At 38.9% G+C, this 20,491-nt stretch overlaps 3 protein-coding genes across 8 annotated transcripts in view; 1 reads left to right on the top strand and 2 right to left on the bottom strand.

The window, feature by feature from the left end:
* The first annotated feature begins 1,745 nt into the window (after window positions 1-1,745).
* The window catches only part of LOC109150311 (putative late blight resistance protein homolog R1B-14), a 28,936-nt gene continuing 10,190 nt past the window's right edge, over window positions 1,746-20,491 (top strand). The window contains exons 1-3 of one of the 5 annotated variants that reach the window (XM_019298204.1): window positions 1,746-4,345; window positions 4,453-4,528; window positions 4,967-5,280. In XM_019298204.1, the coding sequence (XP_019153749.1) occupies window positions 1,880-4,345; window positions 4,453-4,506 (2,520 nt within the window). In that variant the 5' untranslated portion in view covers window positions 1,746-1,879 and the 3' untranslated portion in view covers window positions 4,507-4,528; window positions 4,967-5,280. Of the gene's footprint in view, window positions 4,346-4,452; window positions 4,533-4,936; window positions 5,281-20,491 lie in introns of those variants that run through there. The other 4 variants (XM_019298207.1, XM_019298203.1, XM_019298206.1 and 1 more) reach the window with 4 other exon arrangements.
* On the bottom strand, window positions 10,351-15,002 carry LOC109150309 (putative late blight resistance protein homolog R1A-10). Of its 2 annotated transcripts, XM_019298200.1 has the most exons (3): window positions 12,243-15,001; window positions 12,041-12,129; window positions 10,351-10,712 (listed from the first exon to the last, which is right to left on the bottom strand). In XM_019298200.1, exons 1-2 carry the CDS (start codon window positions 14,745-14,747, stop codon window positions 12,076-12,078), a joined length of 2,559 nt encoding a protein of 852 aa, XP_019153745.1. In that variant the 5' UTR covers window positions 14,748-15,001; the 3' UTR covers window positions 10,351-10,712; window positions 12,041-12,075. The 2 variants fall into 2 exon arrangements, with proteins under 2 accessions (XP_019153745.1, XP_019153746.1); XM_019298201.1 differs by lacking the exon at window positions 12,041-12,129 and having other exon boundaries at window positions 13,229-15,002.
* LOC109150306 lies at window positions 15,359-19,378 on the bottom strand. The gene is made up of 5 exons (XM_019298197.1): window positions 19,048-19,378; window positions 17,920-18,946; window positions 17,132-17,880; window positions 15,884-16,553; window positions 15,359-15,659 (listed from the first exon to the last, which is right to left on the bottom strand). The coding sequence occupies exons 1-5, from the start codon at window positions 19,376-19,378 to the stop codon at window positions 15,359-15,361; spliced, it is 3,078 nt and encodes a 1,025-aa protein (XP_019153742.1).

Here is a 20,491-nt window from a genome sequence, read left to right as displayed (position 1 = left end):
GCAATCTCTCAAAGTGAAGGGATCCTTGTGTACAGTAAGCAAATGTCTAGCCTCTGTATTCAGCTGAGTTACAATGATTTACATTCTTCCATATGCTCTGTCGGGTCGGGACGTGAGATTTTGAGAACCCTTAGAGGGCGTTTGGTTGGGAGTAAGGAATTAGGGTGGAAAGGAATTGCAATTCGGTGGGAAAAGAATAAGATGTGAATAAAGTAGGATTTCAAATTACATTGTTTGGTAGGGATGAATAGAATTATTGGGTAGGGAATGAAAGAAGTGATATAAAGACTAAAATGTCATTGTGTAATAATAATAGTAGTAATAAAATTAAGGGTACTTTTGTCATTTCATCCCTTTTTCCTTTTCCCACAACCACCGAATTGCAATTCATAGGGGGGTGCCCATGAATTGCAATTCAGCAAAAGGAGGGAATTGCAATTTCCTCCAACCAAACAGCGTAATTGTGGCTTTCACTGAATTGCAATTCAACTACAGCCAAATTACGCCAAACCAAACAGGCCAGAGTTTGGGATTCAACCTTTCGGGAAGAAATTTAAAGAAAAATGACACCTTAAATTATTTATTTATAATACTTTTCTACTTAAATTATTCATGTATTTATATTTGTCTATTCAATTAGTTTTAAAAAGGTTATTTTTTTCCACTAGTATTTTCACCCGTACGTTGCACGAAATTGATTTGTTATAATATTTTAAGAATATTTAAATCGATAACACGGGAGAATCTGAATGATAATTTATTTTATTCTCATAGTATTATATATATATATATATATATATATATATATATATATATATATATATATATATATATATATATATATATATATATATATATATATATATATAGAATTATTAGATTTTATATAGTAATAGCTTAGAAGATAGTTTGGACGGGAAGTTACAAAAGTAAAATTTTGTTTTTATTGTTCGTATGGAGTATAAATATAGAAGTATAGATTTAGGTTCAATAGACATTTATACTCTTAAAAATAAGACTTAATTCCACCAGAGGTCCATTGTCATTGGTGACAATTCCAAATTTAGTTTAAGACTATCGCTTTTGTCATTTAACATCTCTATACTATTATTTTTTGAACATTTTTAGTCCTTCTCGTGACTGTTTTTTATTTTTAGTAAGTGCATTTTTGTCTCTTTATATTTTTCTTTTGTTATTTTTTCAATTTCAACCGGTTTAATTGGTTTAAGACTTTACTAAAAATTGGTTGAAAAATATGATTACTAAAAATCAGAGGTTATCTAAAATTATAAACCAATTAAATTGGTTGAAACCGAAAAAATAATAAAAGAAAAATATTAAGAGACAAAAACGTCATTACTAAAAATTTAAAAAAAAAAGTGATTAAAATGACTAAAAGTGTTCAAAAAATAATAGTCTAGAGATTTTAAATGACAGAAACGATAGTCTATGACTAAATTTAGAATTGTCACAAAAAACAAGGACCTCTGGTGAAAGTAACTCTAAAAAATAATGACAAAATAAATATTTTATTTAATTTTTTCAATAATTTATTACTTATATGTGAAAAATACGGAGTTATGGTCTAGCTCACACTAAGATTTGCCCTCTATTTGGTTGGGAGCTCACTGTGTAAAGCTAGTACTAAAATTTGCCCTCTATCTATCATATTTGTTCCAGATTTCAGACCAAACTTTCTTTTTTTTTTTTTTTTTGGAAAGCAGATTTCAGACCAAACCTTTTTTTTTTTTTTGGAAAGCAGATTTCAGACCAAACCTTTTTTTTTGGAAAGCAGATTTCAGACCAAACCTTGATTTGGAACCCCAGACTTCATACCATCTATCTTTCTGCACTAAAGCTAGCTAGCTTAGTACACTGAATGGCGTATGTTGTTGTAACTTCTTTACTGGGAATAGTAGATCACCAACTTCTGAAACGCCATCCACCAATTCTTGATGATACACAGATAGCGAAATCCTTGTCTGAGAAGCTGGGCTTTGTCCAAGCCATTCTATCAGCCAAAAAAACCATAAATCAAGAACTAGAGGCAAAAATCAGAGACATAGCTGTTGAAGCAGAGGCTGAAATTGAGTCACAACTCGGAGCGGTTTACTTGGCCAATGAAGATTCTGTAGCTGAGGCTTCTGATGGGCTTCACCAGATCTTGAGAAAAGTGTTAAAAGATATCGACTCACTTGAAGTCAGGATCCAAAATGAAAAGGAAAACAACCCTGGGAATAAAATGATAGGATGCGAGGATGAATTTGGGAAAATAATGAGCATGGTCGTTGGTCACCGGTCTTATAATAAAGATCGGATAGTCATCCCAATTACAGGCATGGGTGGCATTGGAAAGACAACACTAGCTAAAAAAGTCTACAACGATCCACTTATTATGTCTCACTTCGAGATTCGAGCATGGACAGTTGTGTCTCAAGAATATCAGCTTAAAGAGATGCTCATACACCTTTTACATTGCACCAATCCGAAAACCATCAAACTTTACAGCGAGGATTGTGGTAAGCTAAAAGAAGAACTGCGCAAAAGTTTGTTGGGCAGAAGGTATTTGCTTGTCATAGATGACATATGGAGCCATGAGGCATGGGATGAAATCATTAGATGTTTTCCGGACAATATCAATGGAAGTCGAATCCTGATCACTACACGAGAGAAAGCTGTGGCTAAATATGCAATACAATCAAGTAAGGGTAGGTATATTCATTCCTCACGTTTTCTAGACACACAGGAAAGTTGGGATCTATTTGAGACAAAGGTGTTTGGGAGAAAACATTCCTGCAAGCCTAAGTTTGAGCCAATTGGAAGATGTATTGTTAATAAATGCCAAGGATTGCCACTTGCCATTATTGTGATAGCAGGAGTTCTAGCTGCACTGGACGACAAGTCACCCAAAGCCTGGCAAGATGTTTTTGAAAATATGAACTCATCATTCGATCCTGATAAGAAGCTTTTAGGAATGCTCTCTTTGAGCTACAACTATTTGCCTAGTCACTTGAAAGCTTGTTTAATTTATTTGGGAGTTTTTCTCGAAGACAGTGACATTCCTGTTAGCAAATTGATCAACTTATGGGTTGCAGAAGGATTTTTAAAGGAAGACGGGGATAAGAATTTGGAACAAGTGGCGGAGAGTTACTTGCATGATCTCATTAATCGAAATCTAGTTCAAGTTAGCAAGCAAAGCATAGATGGCAAACTGAAGTCGTGTAAGCTTCATGATATGTTGTATGACTTGTGCAGGAAAGAAGCTGAAAGGGAAAATTTTTTGAGTGTTGAAAAGAAATTACAATCTAGAGACACCAGAGATTGTCGTTGGATCAGCGGCACATCTACTCGCTGGCCTACTTCTCATAAAGTTCATTCCATTCTGTACTTTGGTAAGGATGTACACCTTGCAAAGTCCATGTTGGTATTTTCAGGCTTGAAGATGTTGAGAGTATTGGACTTATCATTAATAAAATGTTGGTACGGCTTGCCTATTGAACTAGAGGATTTGGTTCACTTGCGATACTTGTCTTTATCTGCTTTAGGCTCTATTGCTAACTTTAAGCTGATTAAGCTTCGAAATTTGCAAACTCTCATTTTTCGCTCATGGAAGAAAGGATGTCGTTTGCAATTGCCTCGAGATATTTTGGAATTGCCATGGTTAAGGCACGTACACATTGACAAGATATCTTCGCTATATCTGCCACAACAGGTTCAAGAAAATCTGCAGACTCTTCTTTGGTTGAAAGTTATTGGCAAAGACTCAAGAACAACGGACTTTACAAAAGTTCCAAAGTTGAAGGAACTATGGGTTTACATTGACAATGAACTGCTGCCTAGTGCTTTTGACAGTCTTGTCAAGTTGAATTTGCTTGAGAAATTAAAAATTGAAATGAGAAGTGTTAAGCGCTTTTATTTTCCAACTTCTCTTCCAGAAAACCTCAAAAAGTTGACTCTTCGAAGTACTTATCTTCCGTGGAAGGACATGGATATTATTAGAAGCATGCAAAACCTCGAGGTTCTCAAGCTGAAAAATTTCGCATTCTACGGTCCAGAGTGGAAACTAGAAGATGGTTTGTTTCCTAAAGTAAAGCACCTTGTCATTGCACATTCAAATCTCAAATGTTGGAATGCAGATGCTGAGAATTTCCCCAAGCTGGAGTGCCTAATCCTGAAATTTTGCTGGGACTTGAAAAAACTTCCAATTTACGCTTTTTCAAATGCACTGCGACTAATAGAGATAGACAGTTGTTATCCTTCCCTCGTGAAATCTGCAGAGGAAATGCAAAAAGAGCAACAAGAGCTTGGCAATGATGCGTTTGTTATTCGTGATCTTGGAGCTAAGGTTGATATCCTATTCTCCTTCTTGATATTGAAATAATATTAATATTCTGTGTATTCTTTTTTTCTTATGTCTTCCAATTTTCTTCCCATTGTAAACTTTTTCCATAGATTGGGTTGCCATACAACGAAAACTCTGAAGAAGAGAATGAAAGCTGTGAATAAGTAAAAACTGCTTGCAGGCAAGGTATGTATATCTATGCACCATATGCATCAACCTCCTTGTATGTATATATATCTATTTTAGTTCAAAGGCACAGTTCTATTTGCAAAAGAATTGACGTTTTTACTTTGAACTTATCATTCTTAAAGGGGATTTTATAGAAGGTATTCCAATGAATGTTATGCTTCTGAGCATTTATTCACACACAATGAGTATATACCTAAGATAAATTTAGCAAGGTGACTCTGTTGTTATCATATTGTAATCGCAATATGGTTGTGACTCTGTGAGGTTCAAACCAATTGCATCTACTTCTTTATAACATCATATAAAATAATTTATTGTTTTAGGTGGCAGATGAACCTGAAAAACATATAAAGTAGTTATCCAATTTTGTGCTTGTGAAAAGGGTGATGCTAAACTCTTTGGAAGATACCATTTGATCTGTCAAAATTTGTACAGGTAGAAGAAGAAGAATTCACGTTTGTTGAGGTCTTGCAATGGCAGATGATTCCTCAAGAAGCTGCAAGTTCATTAGGAGCGCGCAAATTTCTTTCTAATCTTGTCTTGATTGTTGAAGTCCTGTGTGTTTTTCTCTGCTGTTCTTGAATTTTCACACTCTCTTGTTACAGATGTTCATTGTGATTGTTATCTATATTGCTAGGGACATCGAAATTACACACTGATGTTCAAATTCCATATCTCCAGAATTAGTTGGTGTATATTAGAACCAAGATTGAAGATCATTCCCACTATTTCATAAATCTTTGATTTTGCAGCGGATGAACCATAGAAATCATGGAGATTTATTTATTTGTTTTGGGTGATATGAAAAACTTGTAGTCATTACTCAATGGCGTAGACTTCGCCTTGTAGCTTTAGTCTGCAAAAGGTCACATATGATTCTGCATATGGATTCAAAGTAAATGAGCTTGTCTTCATTGCAGCAAAGCACATGTTGCTTCTTCAACCTTGTCTGATAGCATTCCTTTTAGCTGCAAAACTGTGGGTTTAATGCTTAGTTAGTTCATCCTTCTTAAGAATGGAACATCTACGCTTTCATCTAAACACCAAATTACCTCCCACTGTTTCTCTTCATCTATGATGAAAGGGATTGGATAATCCTGGGTAAAAGTTACAAGATCGACAGTCTGGGTTTTAGCCCACTCGTTCTTGCTGTTATTCATGAGAACCCAGATGTTGATTTGATCTCCCTCATCACAAGAGAGAGACAGCTTTGAATTCTATTCTCTTGGCAGGCATCACATACCTCCAATTTGAAAAGAGATTTTCTGGGATTTAGCGGTTTTAATGCTCTCCTTCTCTGCGCCACCCACAGAATATTCTTGTCGTCGGCTTCCATTGTGACGACATAGAAAATATTTTCAATAATCAGAGCGTATATCTTTGGCTTCGGGCCGCTGTTTCTAATGCAGTGTATGGAGTTTGCTGGGTGAAAGTTGTTTTTTAGTGGGAGTATTTAGTGAGTATCGTCATTAATTAAAGGGTGGCTAGAAAAGATTTGCGTAGAGAAGGGTTAAACACAAGTACTCAAGTACATTGAGTGTTTGAGAGATAACCCGAATGGAATAGAGAATTGCATATAGTAACTAGTGCAAAAGAAAGGACCTTGCATAGATGCTTTTATAGGGTGTTTGGTTGGGATTAATGAATTAGGAAGGAAAAGAATTGTAATTCGGTGGAAAATGAATAATGTAGAAATAATGTAGGAATTCAAATTACATTATTTGGTAGGAGAAATAAAATTATTGTGAATGATAATAAAAGAAGTGATATAAAGACTAAAATGTCCATGTGTAATAATAATAATAATAATAATAATAACAGCTAAGCGTATTGTTGTCATTTCTTCACTTTTTCCCTTTCTTACCAGCATTGAATTGGAATTCATGGGATACCCCATGAATTGCAATTCAACAAAGGGAGGGAATTACAATTTTGTGGATATAATTGCGTGTTTTTTTTTTTTTTTTTTTTTTTTTTTAAATCTAGTTTAGATTCCTACCTAGAATCCCTTTAAATTAGGAAAAATATTGTATTCCATTCATAAACCAATTCAAAGAACAAAATGAAATTACAATGCCACTTTTAATATTGTATTTAATATATCTTTATATAAATTAGCCTTTTCATAATTAATCTTAACCATTAATTACAATAAATTGGATGATTGAGATGGAATTTCATGATCTCATCTATAGGTGGTCCCATATATATATATATATATATATATATATATATATATATATATATATATATATATATATATATATATTGTTGATCAAATGGTTCACCTAAGAAAATTGCACGGTTAGCAAGTTCTTGGACACGTGCATGAAACTCGACTATCGACTCATCTTCTTTCATTTTCAGATCTTCAAAATCAGATTGGACCATTTATAGTTTGGACTGCTTGACTTACTTCGTTCCTTCATAGGTAGTTTCCAGCGTCTCCCATGCGTCTTTGGCAGAGTCACAGCCTGCAATACGAGTGAACTGGCTTTCATGCATTAAAGAATAAATAATGTCCAACGCCTTATTGTTGTATCCAGCGGTTGTCTTCTCAGGATCTGACCATTCTGTCTTTGGTTTGAGGACTAGAGGAACTTCTGGAGTGGCTCCAGCTTTGGTAGGATGAGTCCACCCAGTAAGAACCGCCCTCCAAATCCTCTCCCCTTGAGCTCGTAGGTGCATCTTGGTACGGGGCTTTCAGTAAGCATAGTTGTCACCTGTTAGTTCAGGAGGTTCTCTATGTCGTTCCATTCTGCAAGACTCAATGCACGTGAAATACAAACAAGAAAAGCAAAGAAACAGAATAAGTAACAAATATTGAGGGCTTGAGTTCAAGAAACACGTTGAAGCCAGATCGGTTAGACAAATAACTTATGTCCCGGGCTCTTATACCAATTGTAAAAGTGTGTGGATCTTGAATGCAAGACTTTCTCCTATGGTTCCTACTTAATTTTATATTTGATTATGAATCTGGATTAGAGTTAGGATCTGTGCCAGACATAACGAACAAGAACAAAAAGTAAAAGATGAACCAGACACCAAGATGTGTTCAAGTAGTTCGGGGCCTCACTCCTACGTCTGCGGGGCCACTCACGTCAGCCCAATCCACTAGATGATCAACCTGAGTACAAGGGAGAGTTCAATACACACTACGGTATCAACTACACTAACCCAACCAATTCTACATCATCACTATGGACTGATCGTGCAAGCCATCTTCATTCTGTCAAGAGGTGTCTTCAACACTCGAACAATATGGATAGAAAAGTGTTGAGATTAACAAGAACAAGAAAAATAATAATGGCATAAAGGGTAAATAAGAGCAAGATTTACGTGGTTCGGCAAAGTGCCTACATCCACGGGAGCGAAATAATTCTCTTATTATTTGTGATGGTGATAGTGGTGACGATGTGGTGACACAATCCTTTAGGGATACAACCAATATATTTATAGGCATCCAATCCCTATACAACAGGTCTACCCGTTTCACTCCTACTCCTAGTATGAGACAAACACTTATTCCTAATCCATATATGAGACAAACTCAACAATCTCTACCTTCGCAAATATGTTCTTTAGGAGAAAAGATAACTCAACAATTCTCCACCTTGACGAATATGCTCTTTAGGAGAAAAGACTTATCTCACCATCTCCACCTTCACATATATGCCCTTTAGGAGAAAAGACTTCTCCACCTTCGCAAATATGTCCTTTAGGAGAAAAAGATAACTCAACAAATCTCCATCTTAGCAAATATGTCCCTTAGGAGAAAAGACTTATCACACCATCTCTACCTTCACAATTATGCCCCTTAGGAGAAAAAAACTTATCTCACATATACACATGGGTAGGAACAACCATGCTCATCCCAACTAGCCAGCCACATGCATACGCAGCATCAAACGTTACCCAGTGCATGTACACGAACCGCTTTGTTCCAAGCCATTCGCCCCTCAGCCGTCGACCTGTTATACCGCCGCGACTCATGCTAACTGCCCCGTTTAGCTGACTTCCTGCATCCGGCCCATACCAGGTCCATATCCCCTCCTGGTATCCACGCTGCCCCAACACAACAGCGCCCCTGCAAAGTCACACTAAACTCGTGTGCCTTGCCCAATGCTCCACTAACCAGCAATTACCACTAGCCAGCAACACGCACAACGCAGCACCAAACGTTTCCCAGTGCATGTTCACGAACTTCTTCGTCGTCCCGAGAAGTCCTCCCATACCAAACCCATATCGGCCCTAACCAGTGCCATACCGGCACATACCGAGCCCATATAAGCCCATACCGATACCAGCCGTGGCTCGTGACAAGCTCGACCCATACCAGCCGTGACTCATGCCAAAAGCCCAGCCCATACTAGCTGTGACTCATGACAAGCCCAGCCCATACCGAGCCAATATTGACCCATATTGATACCAGCCGAGACTAATGACAAGCCCAGCCCATACCAGGTCCGCGACCCCTGGTATCCGCGCTGCCCAACACCACAGCGCCCGTCACCACCTTCTCATCTAGCATCTAGAAACGCCCAACAAGTCCAAACAATGTTCGAACTTGTTACTAGTTGCCGCTAGAACATCACCTTTACTATAATAAGAGCCATCAGCATGTACCACGTCCGTAGCTTCCTGCTTCTTCAACTCCTTCCAATCAGCCTCTTTCAGATTTGCTGGATTTTCCGCCCTCAAGGTTTTCAGAAGGCCCTGATATGCCAACAAATCCTTTATCCTAGACCGCCATAACCCAAAATTCCTTATACCATCAAACTTTGATACCTTGAATTTTGTACTTGAACTAGCCATCTCAACTATACTCTGATACCAATTTGTTGAGATTAACAAGAACAAGAAAAATAATAATGGCATAAAGGGTAAATAAGAGCAAGATTTACGTGGTTCGGCAAAGTGCCTACATCCACGGGAGCGAAATAATTCTCTTATTATTTGTGATGGTGATAGTGGTGACGATAGTGGTGACACAATCCTTTAGGGATACAACCAATATATTTATAGGCATCCAATCCCTATACAACATGTCTACCCGTTTCACTCCTACTCCTAGTATGAGACAAACACTTATTCCTAATCCATATATGAGACAAACTCAACATTCTCTACCTTGACAAATATGTTCTTTAGGAGAAAAGATAACTCAACAAAAAGAGTGGAGGACTAGGAGATGATATGATAGTTTTTCCCTTCAATCTTCGCATTTGATTAATCAAACAAAGTAGCATTTTATAGAGGTGGAAATAGGAACCTCCTTGTCTGAAATTGTGCAGCTACAAAGTCCTCAGGAGAAGCTGCACCGCAAGATTTAGATCAGCACATAAATAGGGTCTTGAAGGAATAACCTGTTGAAGGAGCATTCTGTTGACTGGAGCACGACCTGACCTTGATCCAGAATAAAAAGACTATACTATTTTGACAACTAATTAAGCCAAGATACAAGGGTCTAATGTGTAACATATTTTTACACTTACAGAGACTTTGCACCCTATTATGAATTTTGATACTCACTACAATGTTTATTTGTCTACTTTTGTTATCCTACTATTGGAATAAAAAAATTTAGTAATTACAAAACTCATTACCCTTTTACTCATCTACTTTAGAACAATGGAATAAAAAAAATAAGGGAGATGGAAGTAGTGAAATGAACAAAAGGATTTTGCATTGTATATATGCATAGGATATAAGAGTTAAAGTGAAAGAGAAAAACCAAACATCTATTGCATGCAAATGTATGATGTTTTTGTTTTTTCTCGTCAACACCACACCACACCACACAGCCAAAGGCTGGTGAATAATTAAAGACACAATACACAATTTAATTATTAATAACATTCTCTTAGTTCAATACATTATCAAACAAATGGTTGGCCAACAACCCGGAAGAAATATCATTTTGACAGATAACATTCAACAACATTAACCCTTCAAGGAATCCAAATAAGAAACAGATCAGACCAGAAGAACAATTAATCTTAATGAAAACCATCGCATTGACAGACAAATTCCAACATTAACTCATCAACTGCAACATCAGCAACTCAATGAAACATCATTTTGATACCAGGTAAGCAAATGAGAACCTCGACTTCAGCCAGCAGGGAGGGGCATATATATTTCTGGGAATCTTGCCTCATTATAGCTTCTATATGATTACCTTCAAGAAACACAAATTTAAAAGCTAAAATTATTTGCAAATAACTAAATACAGTGTAGGGTCCCCCCTTTTTGCCAAATGTCATCTTTCTAGGCCAAAAAAAATGTATATAAGTTTCAACCATTTTGAGGAACTCACATTTTTCCTGCCTTGCAAACCGGTGGATGAGGTAAATTTTAGAATAGAGAAAATGGTATTTCAAAATTAGGAACAATTTATAGAGAAAATGACATTCATGAATTATGTACATGTGATTATTTTTGTTGTGGAATGTGTAAATAATTATATGTAAAGTTAGATGATGGATAAAAATAAATATAAATGTGAAGTGATTTTATCAACTCGATACAAATTACAATGTAGTATGAGTCAATGACACCTCTACCTGGGATAGCTACAGTTATGCCGCTTGACCACAAGGTCTTTGCAAGCATATTAGTTGAACAAATTATTAATAGATTTGATGCTGAAATATTAGAGTAATGAAATGCTAATAATTATAAGCATTTGGTGTACAAAATGTGCATAAATCTATATACACAAAATATGGATGTACAATACTTAATTGGTCATTAAGTACATGTTAATTAAATCCATTTGGACCTACTAATTGGATTGAATTTAGGTCAAGCTAAGCTATCTGAAAGTGGACAGATTTTTGTGTTAAACATTAATACATTATTATATATATGTAGCAGTTGTGTATTAGGATAAGACTTATCCATATAGTTGAATTCAAAATTGAACCAAAGAATGTTGGCATGCAATTTAACTTCAATTCCATCAACAGCTATCCTGACTATGGGGTAAACGAGAACTGAACTCGAAATAATCTATATATGCGCAGAACTCGATTCGATTAAAGAATTTAAAGCTCAAATTCAATCAAGCTTTAATTTTTTGAACTCGAGTTCAAGTTATTCAAGCTCAACTCGAATACGCTCATTAAAGTTTTTTAAAATCTATTTTTATATAATAATAAATTTTCATCCAAATATTACATTTCGACAATAGTCCTTTTATAGCATATTAATATAAATATATAAATATATTAGTTAAATTACTAATATTATATTTATATTAGGTATAAAACATAGAAAAAATTACCTTAGTAAAGAATTGATAAGAAGAAAATAAATCAAATTCATGTTTTGAAGATTTATTAAGTTTTATTCATACTATAGAAAAAATATCCACCAATTTTATATAGCAACTGCATAAGAATTTTATAATAATCAGAAAAAATATATGAAATGCAATATCCTATGAATATTAATGTTCCAGAGGATATGAAAATTGATTGGTGTTAATATTCCATAGGTACATACCTTGCCTAAATAAGTTTTGCTCAATCACAAAACAATCATATTGCATATTTACTCTCTTCTTTAGAGCTTTCATCCTTTGGCAATTTGTCCTAGGGAAAAGAACATAACAGAGAAATGAGGAATTTTAAAATAAACTAATTCATAGAATCAAAAGACTTAGAACTCGGTATTTAAAATCAAAAAATGAGAATTGGAGATAAACCTCAGTTAAAAAATGTCGAATAAGAAGACGTTCAGATTTTTCGATTTCAATAATCTCTCGTTGAATCATCTTTGCAGAATTCACAAGAGAAGGACAACAATCGATTAACTCGATTAATCGAAGACGGTAATTCCGTGCAAAAGCGCTTGGAAGTTCTTTCAAGTACCAGCAACATCTTAAGGCTAAGCACTCCAAAACTGGGAACACATCTTTATCTAAATCCCAATGTTCGAGATCGGAATGAGCAACAAGTAAGAACTTTAATCGACGAAACGTCTCAACACTTGATTTCCACACTGGGCCACAAAAGGCAAAATCTTTTAGCTTGAGTACTTCAAGATTGGGAAGTTTGCCAATAATATCCATCTCCTCCCATGAAAGATAGGTCTTACAAAGAGTCAACTTCTTGAGATTCAGTGGAAAAGAATTTGGGAGACAAAAGTGCTCGACCCTTCCTAATTCAAATTTTAACTTCTCAAGATGATATAACTGAGCAAGACTATCAAGAGCATCACTCGACACTTCACCTTCAATGTAAATCCCCAATTCCTTCAAATTTGGAACCCTTGTGAAATCCAGGTGTTTTGAGTTCCAACTAGCAACTTTCAACCAGAAAAGAGTTTGTAGATTTTCTTGAACTGAGCTTGGGAGATCAAGTGAAGATCCCTTGTCAAGGCACACATGCCTTAACCAAGGCAAATCCAAAATATCATTGGGTAGTTGCAAATGACACTCTTCCATCCATGACGAGAGAATGAGAGTTTGCAAACTTTGGAGTTTAAACAATTGAAAGTTATAAAGAGAACCTGTAGTGGTTAAAGCTAAATATCTCAAATGAATTAAGTTTTCAATTTCATTGGGCATTCCGTTCCAGTATTTTATTAGAGATAAATCCAAAACTCTTAACAATTTGAGACATGGAAATATGAACCTGCACTTTCTAAGGTATAAATCTTTTCCAAAATAGAGAAGGGAACGGATTTTACCCCAATTATAATTCAAAGAACTTGGAGTAATTGGCCAACGACGGGATTGACAACTCATCCAACAACAGCCAAGTTTTGATGATTGTTCTTCTGTTCCAACAAGATCATCTCTATATTCATTACTAACAACCAACATCTTCTCTTCTTGTGCTTTCCTCAAGCAAAAGTTACGTAGCAAATCGTGAAGCCTACATGATTTGACTTTCCCATCAAAACTTTGCTTCACAACTTGAACTAGATTTCTGAGGATAAGATCATTCAAGTAATCCATTGCTACCTCTTCCAAACTCTTACCCATTTCCGGCTCTAAAAATCCCTCAGTCACCAATAATTTCATCAATTTCTTGACATCAATGTCACTGTCCTCAGGAAAAATTGCCAAATATAGCAAACAAGTTTGCAGGTAGGTTGGCAAGTTATTGTAGCTCAATGCAAGTACCCCTGAAACTGAATGAGAGTCCATTCCCATTAATGTTGAATCAATATTTTGAGCAAAATCCTCCCACTGCTCTGGTATTATGCCATGCCTTTTGAGAAGTCCGGCAATCAGAACAATTGCTAGTGGTAATCCACCACATTTCTCAACAATTTTTCTCCCAATTGGCTCAAGTTCTTGTGGACAAACTCCTATTTTAAACATTTTCCTAACAAATAGATTCCAGCTTTCAACTGGATCTAGAAAACGTATATGGTAAATAAATGCTTTTGATGAGGAAGCATTTTCAGCCACTTGCTGTATTCGAGTAGTTATCAGAACTCGACTTCCATTGTTATTGTCAGGAAAATATGTTTGAATGTCATCCCATACTTGTGTACTGCAAAGATTATCAATCACAATCAAATACCTTTGGCCTATCAGACTCCTGCGGACCTGTAATCCTAGCAGAGCAACAGTATCGTCTCCTTGGGGGATTTCGGTGTTCCATGAAGCAATACATCGTAAAAGGCTCAAAAGTACTTGGCTTCTACTGAATCCTTCAGATACATAGATCCATGTTAGAATGTCAAACTTAATCAAAACTGATAGATCCTTATAAACTTTTTGAGCTAAAGTGGTTTTCCCTGCACCACCCATTCCAACAATTGAGATGACTTGTCGTTCCTTGTGCCCCCGGCCTCGGAGCATGCCCATTATTTTATCATATCCATCTTTGAGTCCGATCATTTCATTCTTAAAAGGAAAACAATAATCCCAGGTGGATGAGACGTTAGGGAGTGGTGATGGTAGATCCCATATCGGTTTCACAAGAGACTGTAAAGTAGCACTTTTCATCGCTTGTATTTGTGATTGAGTTAGAGTATTGCCTTGAGTGTTGCACCACCTCTCCACAACCACACGAGGTTGTATAGTGATATCATCAAGTGAGGCCTTTGGTAATAAAAAGGGGGAGAAGTTAGATAGTGGCGGCCGGGGTATACCATCATCATCAAGTGAGGTGATACTGGTAACGATACGGGTAGTACGTCTTATGTGCTGATCATTACTGATGCGCTCTTCAACCGACTCAATATCATCCATCACAACTTGAATTGTTGCAAGCTATATAGCTAATATAAGCTGTAGCACCCTAGCTCATCAACTGCATGCTTGGATTGTCACCTGACAATATTCACTTAGTTTGGACTCGATTTCAATCTTCTCATCTGCTTATTGCTCAAATGGATTGAACAAGAAATAATGATGGTGAAGAATAGATCCAGCCTTAGCTTAGTTATTGCATTGATGTGATGAGGAAACAAGAAATAATTTTGCACAACTATAGATGAGATGAGATCAGAGCATTATTGCATCAAGGATAGGAATATAGGATATGCTACTTTACTGCCAAGATAAGATAATAATGGATTATTTCACTTTTAGACTTTGACTCCTCCTGTTTCTAAGTATGCCAGCTGGCTGGACAATAATGTAAACTCCAATTTCAATTTTTATAAATATCATAGGTTGTAAATTATTTTTAAAACTTTTTTTTACTATACTGATAAGCTAAGTTTTTCATGTGGGTCTCAATGTAAGTGTTTACATCAAGATTTTGTATGTGTAAGTAAAAATTGGGAGTGTACATAATATTTTTCTTACTATATTTGAGAGTATTTTAGACATTTCAAATTAAATAATGTGGAATGCTTTTAAAAGGCAAGGACTCCCGTGTCGTGCCGGAAACCCGCGTCCACATAACACCGTAGACCATCCTCCCCTGGACCGTTCAAGTGGTCCGTCGCCGGTGCGGGCTCGGTTCGGCGGGCATGGGCAGTGCCGTATGCGTGCAGTGCTACGGTGCTCTGACCAATTGGGTAGGGCGCATCATTGATCCCTTTCAGACAGCTGAATTCCGGGTTCTCCAAATATAATATAACACTGCTACCATTAACCGGGTCTGCTCCTCCGTCAATGCCGCCATAGCCCCTTTTAGTCATGTTGTAAACGAGTCTGCAATAATATTAATAATAGGCAATTGTGTTATATTCCAAACAAGTTTAGAATATTCACAGAGCACTAAAGCATGCAACACATCTTCATGATCTAAACCACACATCGGGCAAGTTGGTTCCACCTCCACCCTTTTAAATATCAAATTAAGGGTTGTTGGTAAAATGTCACATATGGCTCTCCACAAGAAGGTTTTCCATTTAGGGGGGACTTTTATTTTCCACATTGCAACCCATTTATCAAAATTCGCTGGATTATTCTCATAATCACCCACAATACGCCTATAGGCATTCTTTACTGTATATGTCCCCTTTGGGTCACTCACCCAATACCATGAGTCCTCATACTCAGGACTAACAGGGATCATATTTATTCGCTCCACATCTTCAGGAAGAAATAAATCAGGCAAAATATGCGGATCCCAGGTATGAGTCTGTAAATCAATCAGTCCTGCAACTCGTGCCTCTCTCAATTGCTGTGGCATCTCTGTTTGAATCAATGGGTTGGGATTATTTCGTAACCACGGGTGCCCCCATATTAAAGTTGTCTGTCCATTCCCAATCCTCCTCCGCACCCCTGAGACTACCATTGCATGGGCTGCCATTATACTTCTCCAACAGTAACTTGGGCAATTACCAATAGTTGCATCTGTAAAGCTGGTTGTGGGATAATACCTTGCCTTATAAATTTTAGCTACGAGTGTTTCTGGGTCTGTCAAAAAACGGCATGCCTGTTTACCCAGCATTGCTAGGTTAAACGCCCTCAGCTCTTTAAAACCCATACCACCATACTTCTTTGGTATGCACATCCTGTCCCATGCCTTCCAATGTATTCCCCTTTCTCTTCCACTGCCCCACCAATACTTATTCATAGTTCGCTCAATTGACTGACAAACTGTTTCAGGTAACAAAAAAACACTCATCGAAAAGGTAGGCATAGCTTGCGCTACACTTTTCAATAACACTTCCTTACCGGCCTGAGAGAGTAACTTTTTACTCCACGAACCAATTCGCTGCCTGATTTTTTCCTCCACATATGAAAAAACAGCTCTCTTATTCCTCCCAACAAAAGATGGTAGGCCCAAATATTTCCCAAAATTGGGTGCTTGCACCACCCCCAGACAATTCGCTACCTGTGTCCTGTGAGCTTCCTGGGTATTTCTGCTAAAACATATATTAGATTTATTATAATTGGCCACCTGGCCTGACAATTTCTCATACCTCGCAAGGCACTGCCTTATAACTTCTGCCTCCGGGATATTTGCTTTAAAAAATAGGAGACTATCATCCGCAAAAAACAGGTGTGATACAGGCGGTGCCCCCCTCGCGACTCTGCACACATGTATTGAGCCTACCAACTGTTCATACTGTAATATCATCGAGAGAGCCTCTGCACAAATAATAAACAAATACGGAGAGAGCGGGTCTCCCTGCCTGAGTCCCCTGGTTGGTTTTACGTGCCCCCTACCATACCATTGACCATTACAGTATAATTAACAGTCGTAACACACATCATAATGAGTTTTATCCACTTCTCACTAAAACCCATAACAGTCAGCATTTTTTCCAGAAAGTTCCATTCCATTCTATCATAGGCCTTTGACATATCTATCTTCAATGCACTCCATCCCACTATACCACATTGCTTTCTATTCAGATAATGTCCCACCTCTGCTGCCACCAGGATGTTGTCAGTGATTAGCCTTCCCGGGATAAAAGCACTTTGGGATTCTGATATTAATCCTCCCATTAGTGTTTTCATCCTATTTGTTATCATTTTGGCCATAATTCTGTAAATGACATTACTTAATGTAATCGGCCTTAAATCTGCAACTGTCTCAAGCATCTCCTTCTTCGGTATCAAGACAATGTTAGTATCATTCAAACCCTCAGGGAATACACAGGAATTCAAAACATTCATTATAAAGCCTGATACATCTTCTCCCACTACCTCCCAAAACTGCTGGTAGAAACCCGGATTTAAACCATCCGGACCCGGTGCCTTATCCGGATACATTGAAAAAAGAGCCTCTTTAACCTCATCAGTTTCAAAAGGGCGGTCTAGCATCATATTTTGCTCCAACGTTACTCGTGGGGCTAGGACCCCAAAAAGTGGATCATCACAACTCAATCCATTAGAGGCAAAAATATTTTCAAAGTAAGTCTGTATAGCAGCATGCATACCATCCCCCTCCACCCAGTTACCAGCATCACATTTAATACTAGAAATAAAATTCTTTTTCCTACGTGCAGAGGCATACCTGTGATAAAATTTTGTATTTGCATCAGCCCCGCGTAGCCAGTGCTGCTTGGCCCGCTGCCTCCAAAACACATCCTCCTGGACCTCTACTCGTTTCATGGTATTCTCAATCTGTTGGTATTCAGCTAAAGCCACCACATCTCGTCTATTCCGTATGGCATCTTGCCTCTGCTGCAGGTGGTTAATTCGTTTTCCGAATTTATGAAACTGATCTCCACCCCACCGCATCAACTTTTCCCCACACAACTGCTGACAATGCAGCAATCCCTCCGTTCTCCCCTCCTGCCAGGCCGTTTCAACTACTTCTTTGCACCCCTCATCCAAAAGCCAAGCCATTTCAAATCTAAACTTCCGCGGCCCCCTTCTCCTTGGCATGCAAAACGCCTGAATGCTGAGGAATAGGATCGAATGATCCGAGGCCCGGGTTCGAATATTCTCCAGCCATGCATTCTCATTGAGCAGACCCCAATCATTCGTTATTAAAGCTTTGTCCAATCTTTCCTCTATCCAATTCGGCGTGCCCTTTCCCTTCTGCCACGTATATTGATGGCCCCTCATTGGCATTTGCATCAAACCACAGTCATCCACAGCATCACCGAAACCCCGTAGCAAACTATTAGGATACGGATTTCCCCCCTTCTTCTCATGCTGGTATAGTAGATTATTAAAATCCCCTATCACCACCCAGGGCAACAAGGACCTAGTCTTCAGCGTGCCAAGTAATTCCCATGTTTCCTCCCGCCTACCACGCTCGGGGACACCATAGATACATGTCATGCGCCATAACTTATTAAACAAGCTTATCTCCACATCAATATGACTCTGCGAGTAACTCAAAAGTCTCACCGTATTATTCTTCTTCCATAAAAGCGCCATTCCTCCACTCAAGCCGTCGTTATCAACATAAAATAACCCTTCATACCCAAGCGTAACACGGATCCTTTCTGCATGTATCCGTGGCACCTTGGTCTCCATCAAGAACACGAAATCAGGCTTCTTACTGGACGCTAGGCCCACAATCTGTCGAACTGTGCGTGGATTGCCCAAGCCACGACAGTTCCAGCTCAAAGTACTCATGATGATGGGCGGGGCTAGACACTAGCTCCCGCCGTGGACAAGTTTTTTGAACCAGCTGCAACTGTTACCTCCTCATTCCCACTTCCCTCCTCCCCCTTCGTCTCATGCCTACGACGCTTTGCCGTAGCCACCACCACTTCATCCTCAGACATACTCGTGGGTGCGACACCCCCACTTCCCTGTCCCCCATCCATTGTTCCACCCACACGTGGCCTGGCCCCCAGTGGTCGTGGTTTCCCGCCAACCAGAACAAGCCAGCTATCCCCAACCGCTCTAGGAGCGCTCTGGGATCCACCAGCTCGCATATCCGGACCGTACAGGTACCTTTCCACCGGAATTCCAGCCTCCCTAGCGTGTATGCAGAAAGTATGCAAGTGACCCATACAACCACAGAAATAGCAAAACTTATGGAGCCGTTCATATCTAAAATTTACCCATGCCGTAGTCCCATCTCTCTTCATCAACCGCATCCTCCTTCTAAGCGGCCTATCCACCGAAATTGACACCCGAATACGGTGAAACGTTAGTCATGGCGCCCCCTCAAATCGGTCATCATGTTTAACAAAAGAGCCCAAAAAATTCCCTGCCTGTTCCAGAATTGCATGCGACGTGTAACCCTTCGGCATATCGTGCAACTGTACCCACATGTCAATCATATCCAGCTCTACATCCACCGGATTCACCCCATCCAACACCTCCCGACACACAAGTGCATTATTCTCAAAAGCCCAGGGTCCTCCATTCAGCACATATTCCATATCAGTCTTATGGAAAAAAACAAACAAGAACAAACCCCTTTGAATCTCCGTTACCTGTACTCCACGTACCGGTTGCCAAACAGATGCCAGAACCTGCCTCATAAAGTCCAGTTTTATCATTTTTTGCGTCAAAAACCGCCCGACAATCCTCCAAGTCTCCTCCTCCTCCTCCCCATCACCCTCTACCACCACATCACCACCTTCCGGCATAAACACCGCTCCCTCCTCCTCCATCAAAGCCATCTCCGCCCACCTATCCGTCAACTCCGCCACACCCACCCCCCTCGGCCGGCCTGGTACCGACCCTCCTCCCCCACCCTGCCCCCTTCTGTTACCAGCCCTCTCCCTCAACCTGCCTACCCCCACCGGCACCCCAACTTGCCTCGGAAACCCATTGCCCTCACCACGCCCGACTTCCCCATCCCTGTGCATGCCCTCATACAAACCAGTAAACCATTCTCCCTCCACCCCCCTTACGGTTCGGCGATGGCCTGCCACATCCCTCCAACCGCTTCCTCGTCCATTCCCCTCCTCCACTGTTCGGCGTTGACCATCCAACAGTCCCCCCTCATGCAAACCAGTAAACAAATCTCCCTCCACCCCCCTTTCGGTTCGGCGGTGATCTGCCACAAAACCCTCACCGCTTCCTCGTCCAATCCCCTCCTCCTCCACTGCTCGGCGTTGACGACCCAACAATCCTTGATCAATTTCCATAACTACCGCTCCGGCAATCAACCG

The sequence above is a fragment of the Ipomoea nil genome, unplaced genomic scaffold (genome assembly GCF_001879475.1).
Source record: "Ipomoea nil cultivar Tokyo-kokei standard unplaced genomic scaffold, Asagao_1.1 scaffold2269, whole genome shotgun sequence".
In the NCBI taxonomy this organism is placed as follows: Eukaryota; Viridiplantae; Streptophyta; class Magnoliopsida; order Solanales; family Convolvulaceae; genus Ipomoea; species Ipomoea nil.
This window is presented reverse-complemented; position numbering and strand designations above follow the sequence as displayed.

What these genes read in the sequence shown, in the direction of transcription:
- LOC109150309 (XM_019298200.1), bottom strand. Translation starts at nt 14,747, where the DNA reads ATGGATGATATTGAGTCGGTTGAAGAGCGCATCAGTAATGATCAGCAC. An exon ending in TTCGACATTTTTTAACTGAG is followed by an intron (nt 12,130 to 12,242) that starts GTTTATCTCCAA and finishes TCTTTTCCCTAG; the next exon opens with GACAAATTGCCAAAGGATGA.
- LOC109150306 (XM_019298197.1), bottom strand. Translation starts at nt 19,378, where the DNA reads ATGGGTCACTTGCATACTTTCTGCATACACGCTAGGGAGGCTGGAATT. An exon ending in GGAGGTAACAGTTGCAGCTG is followed by an intron (nt 18,947 to 19,047) that starts GTTCAAAAAACT and finishes ATCCACGCACAG; the next exon opens with TTCGACAGATTGTGGGCCTA. An exon ending in TTTGATAAATGGGTTGCAAT is followed by an intron (nt 15,660 to 15,883) that starts GTGGAAAATAAA and finishes ATATTATTGCAG; the next exon opens with ACTCGTTTACAACATGACTA.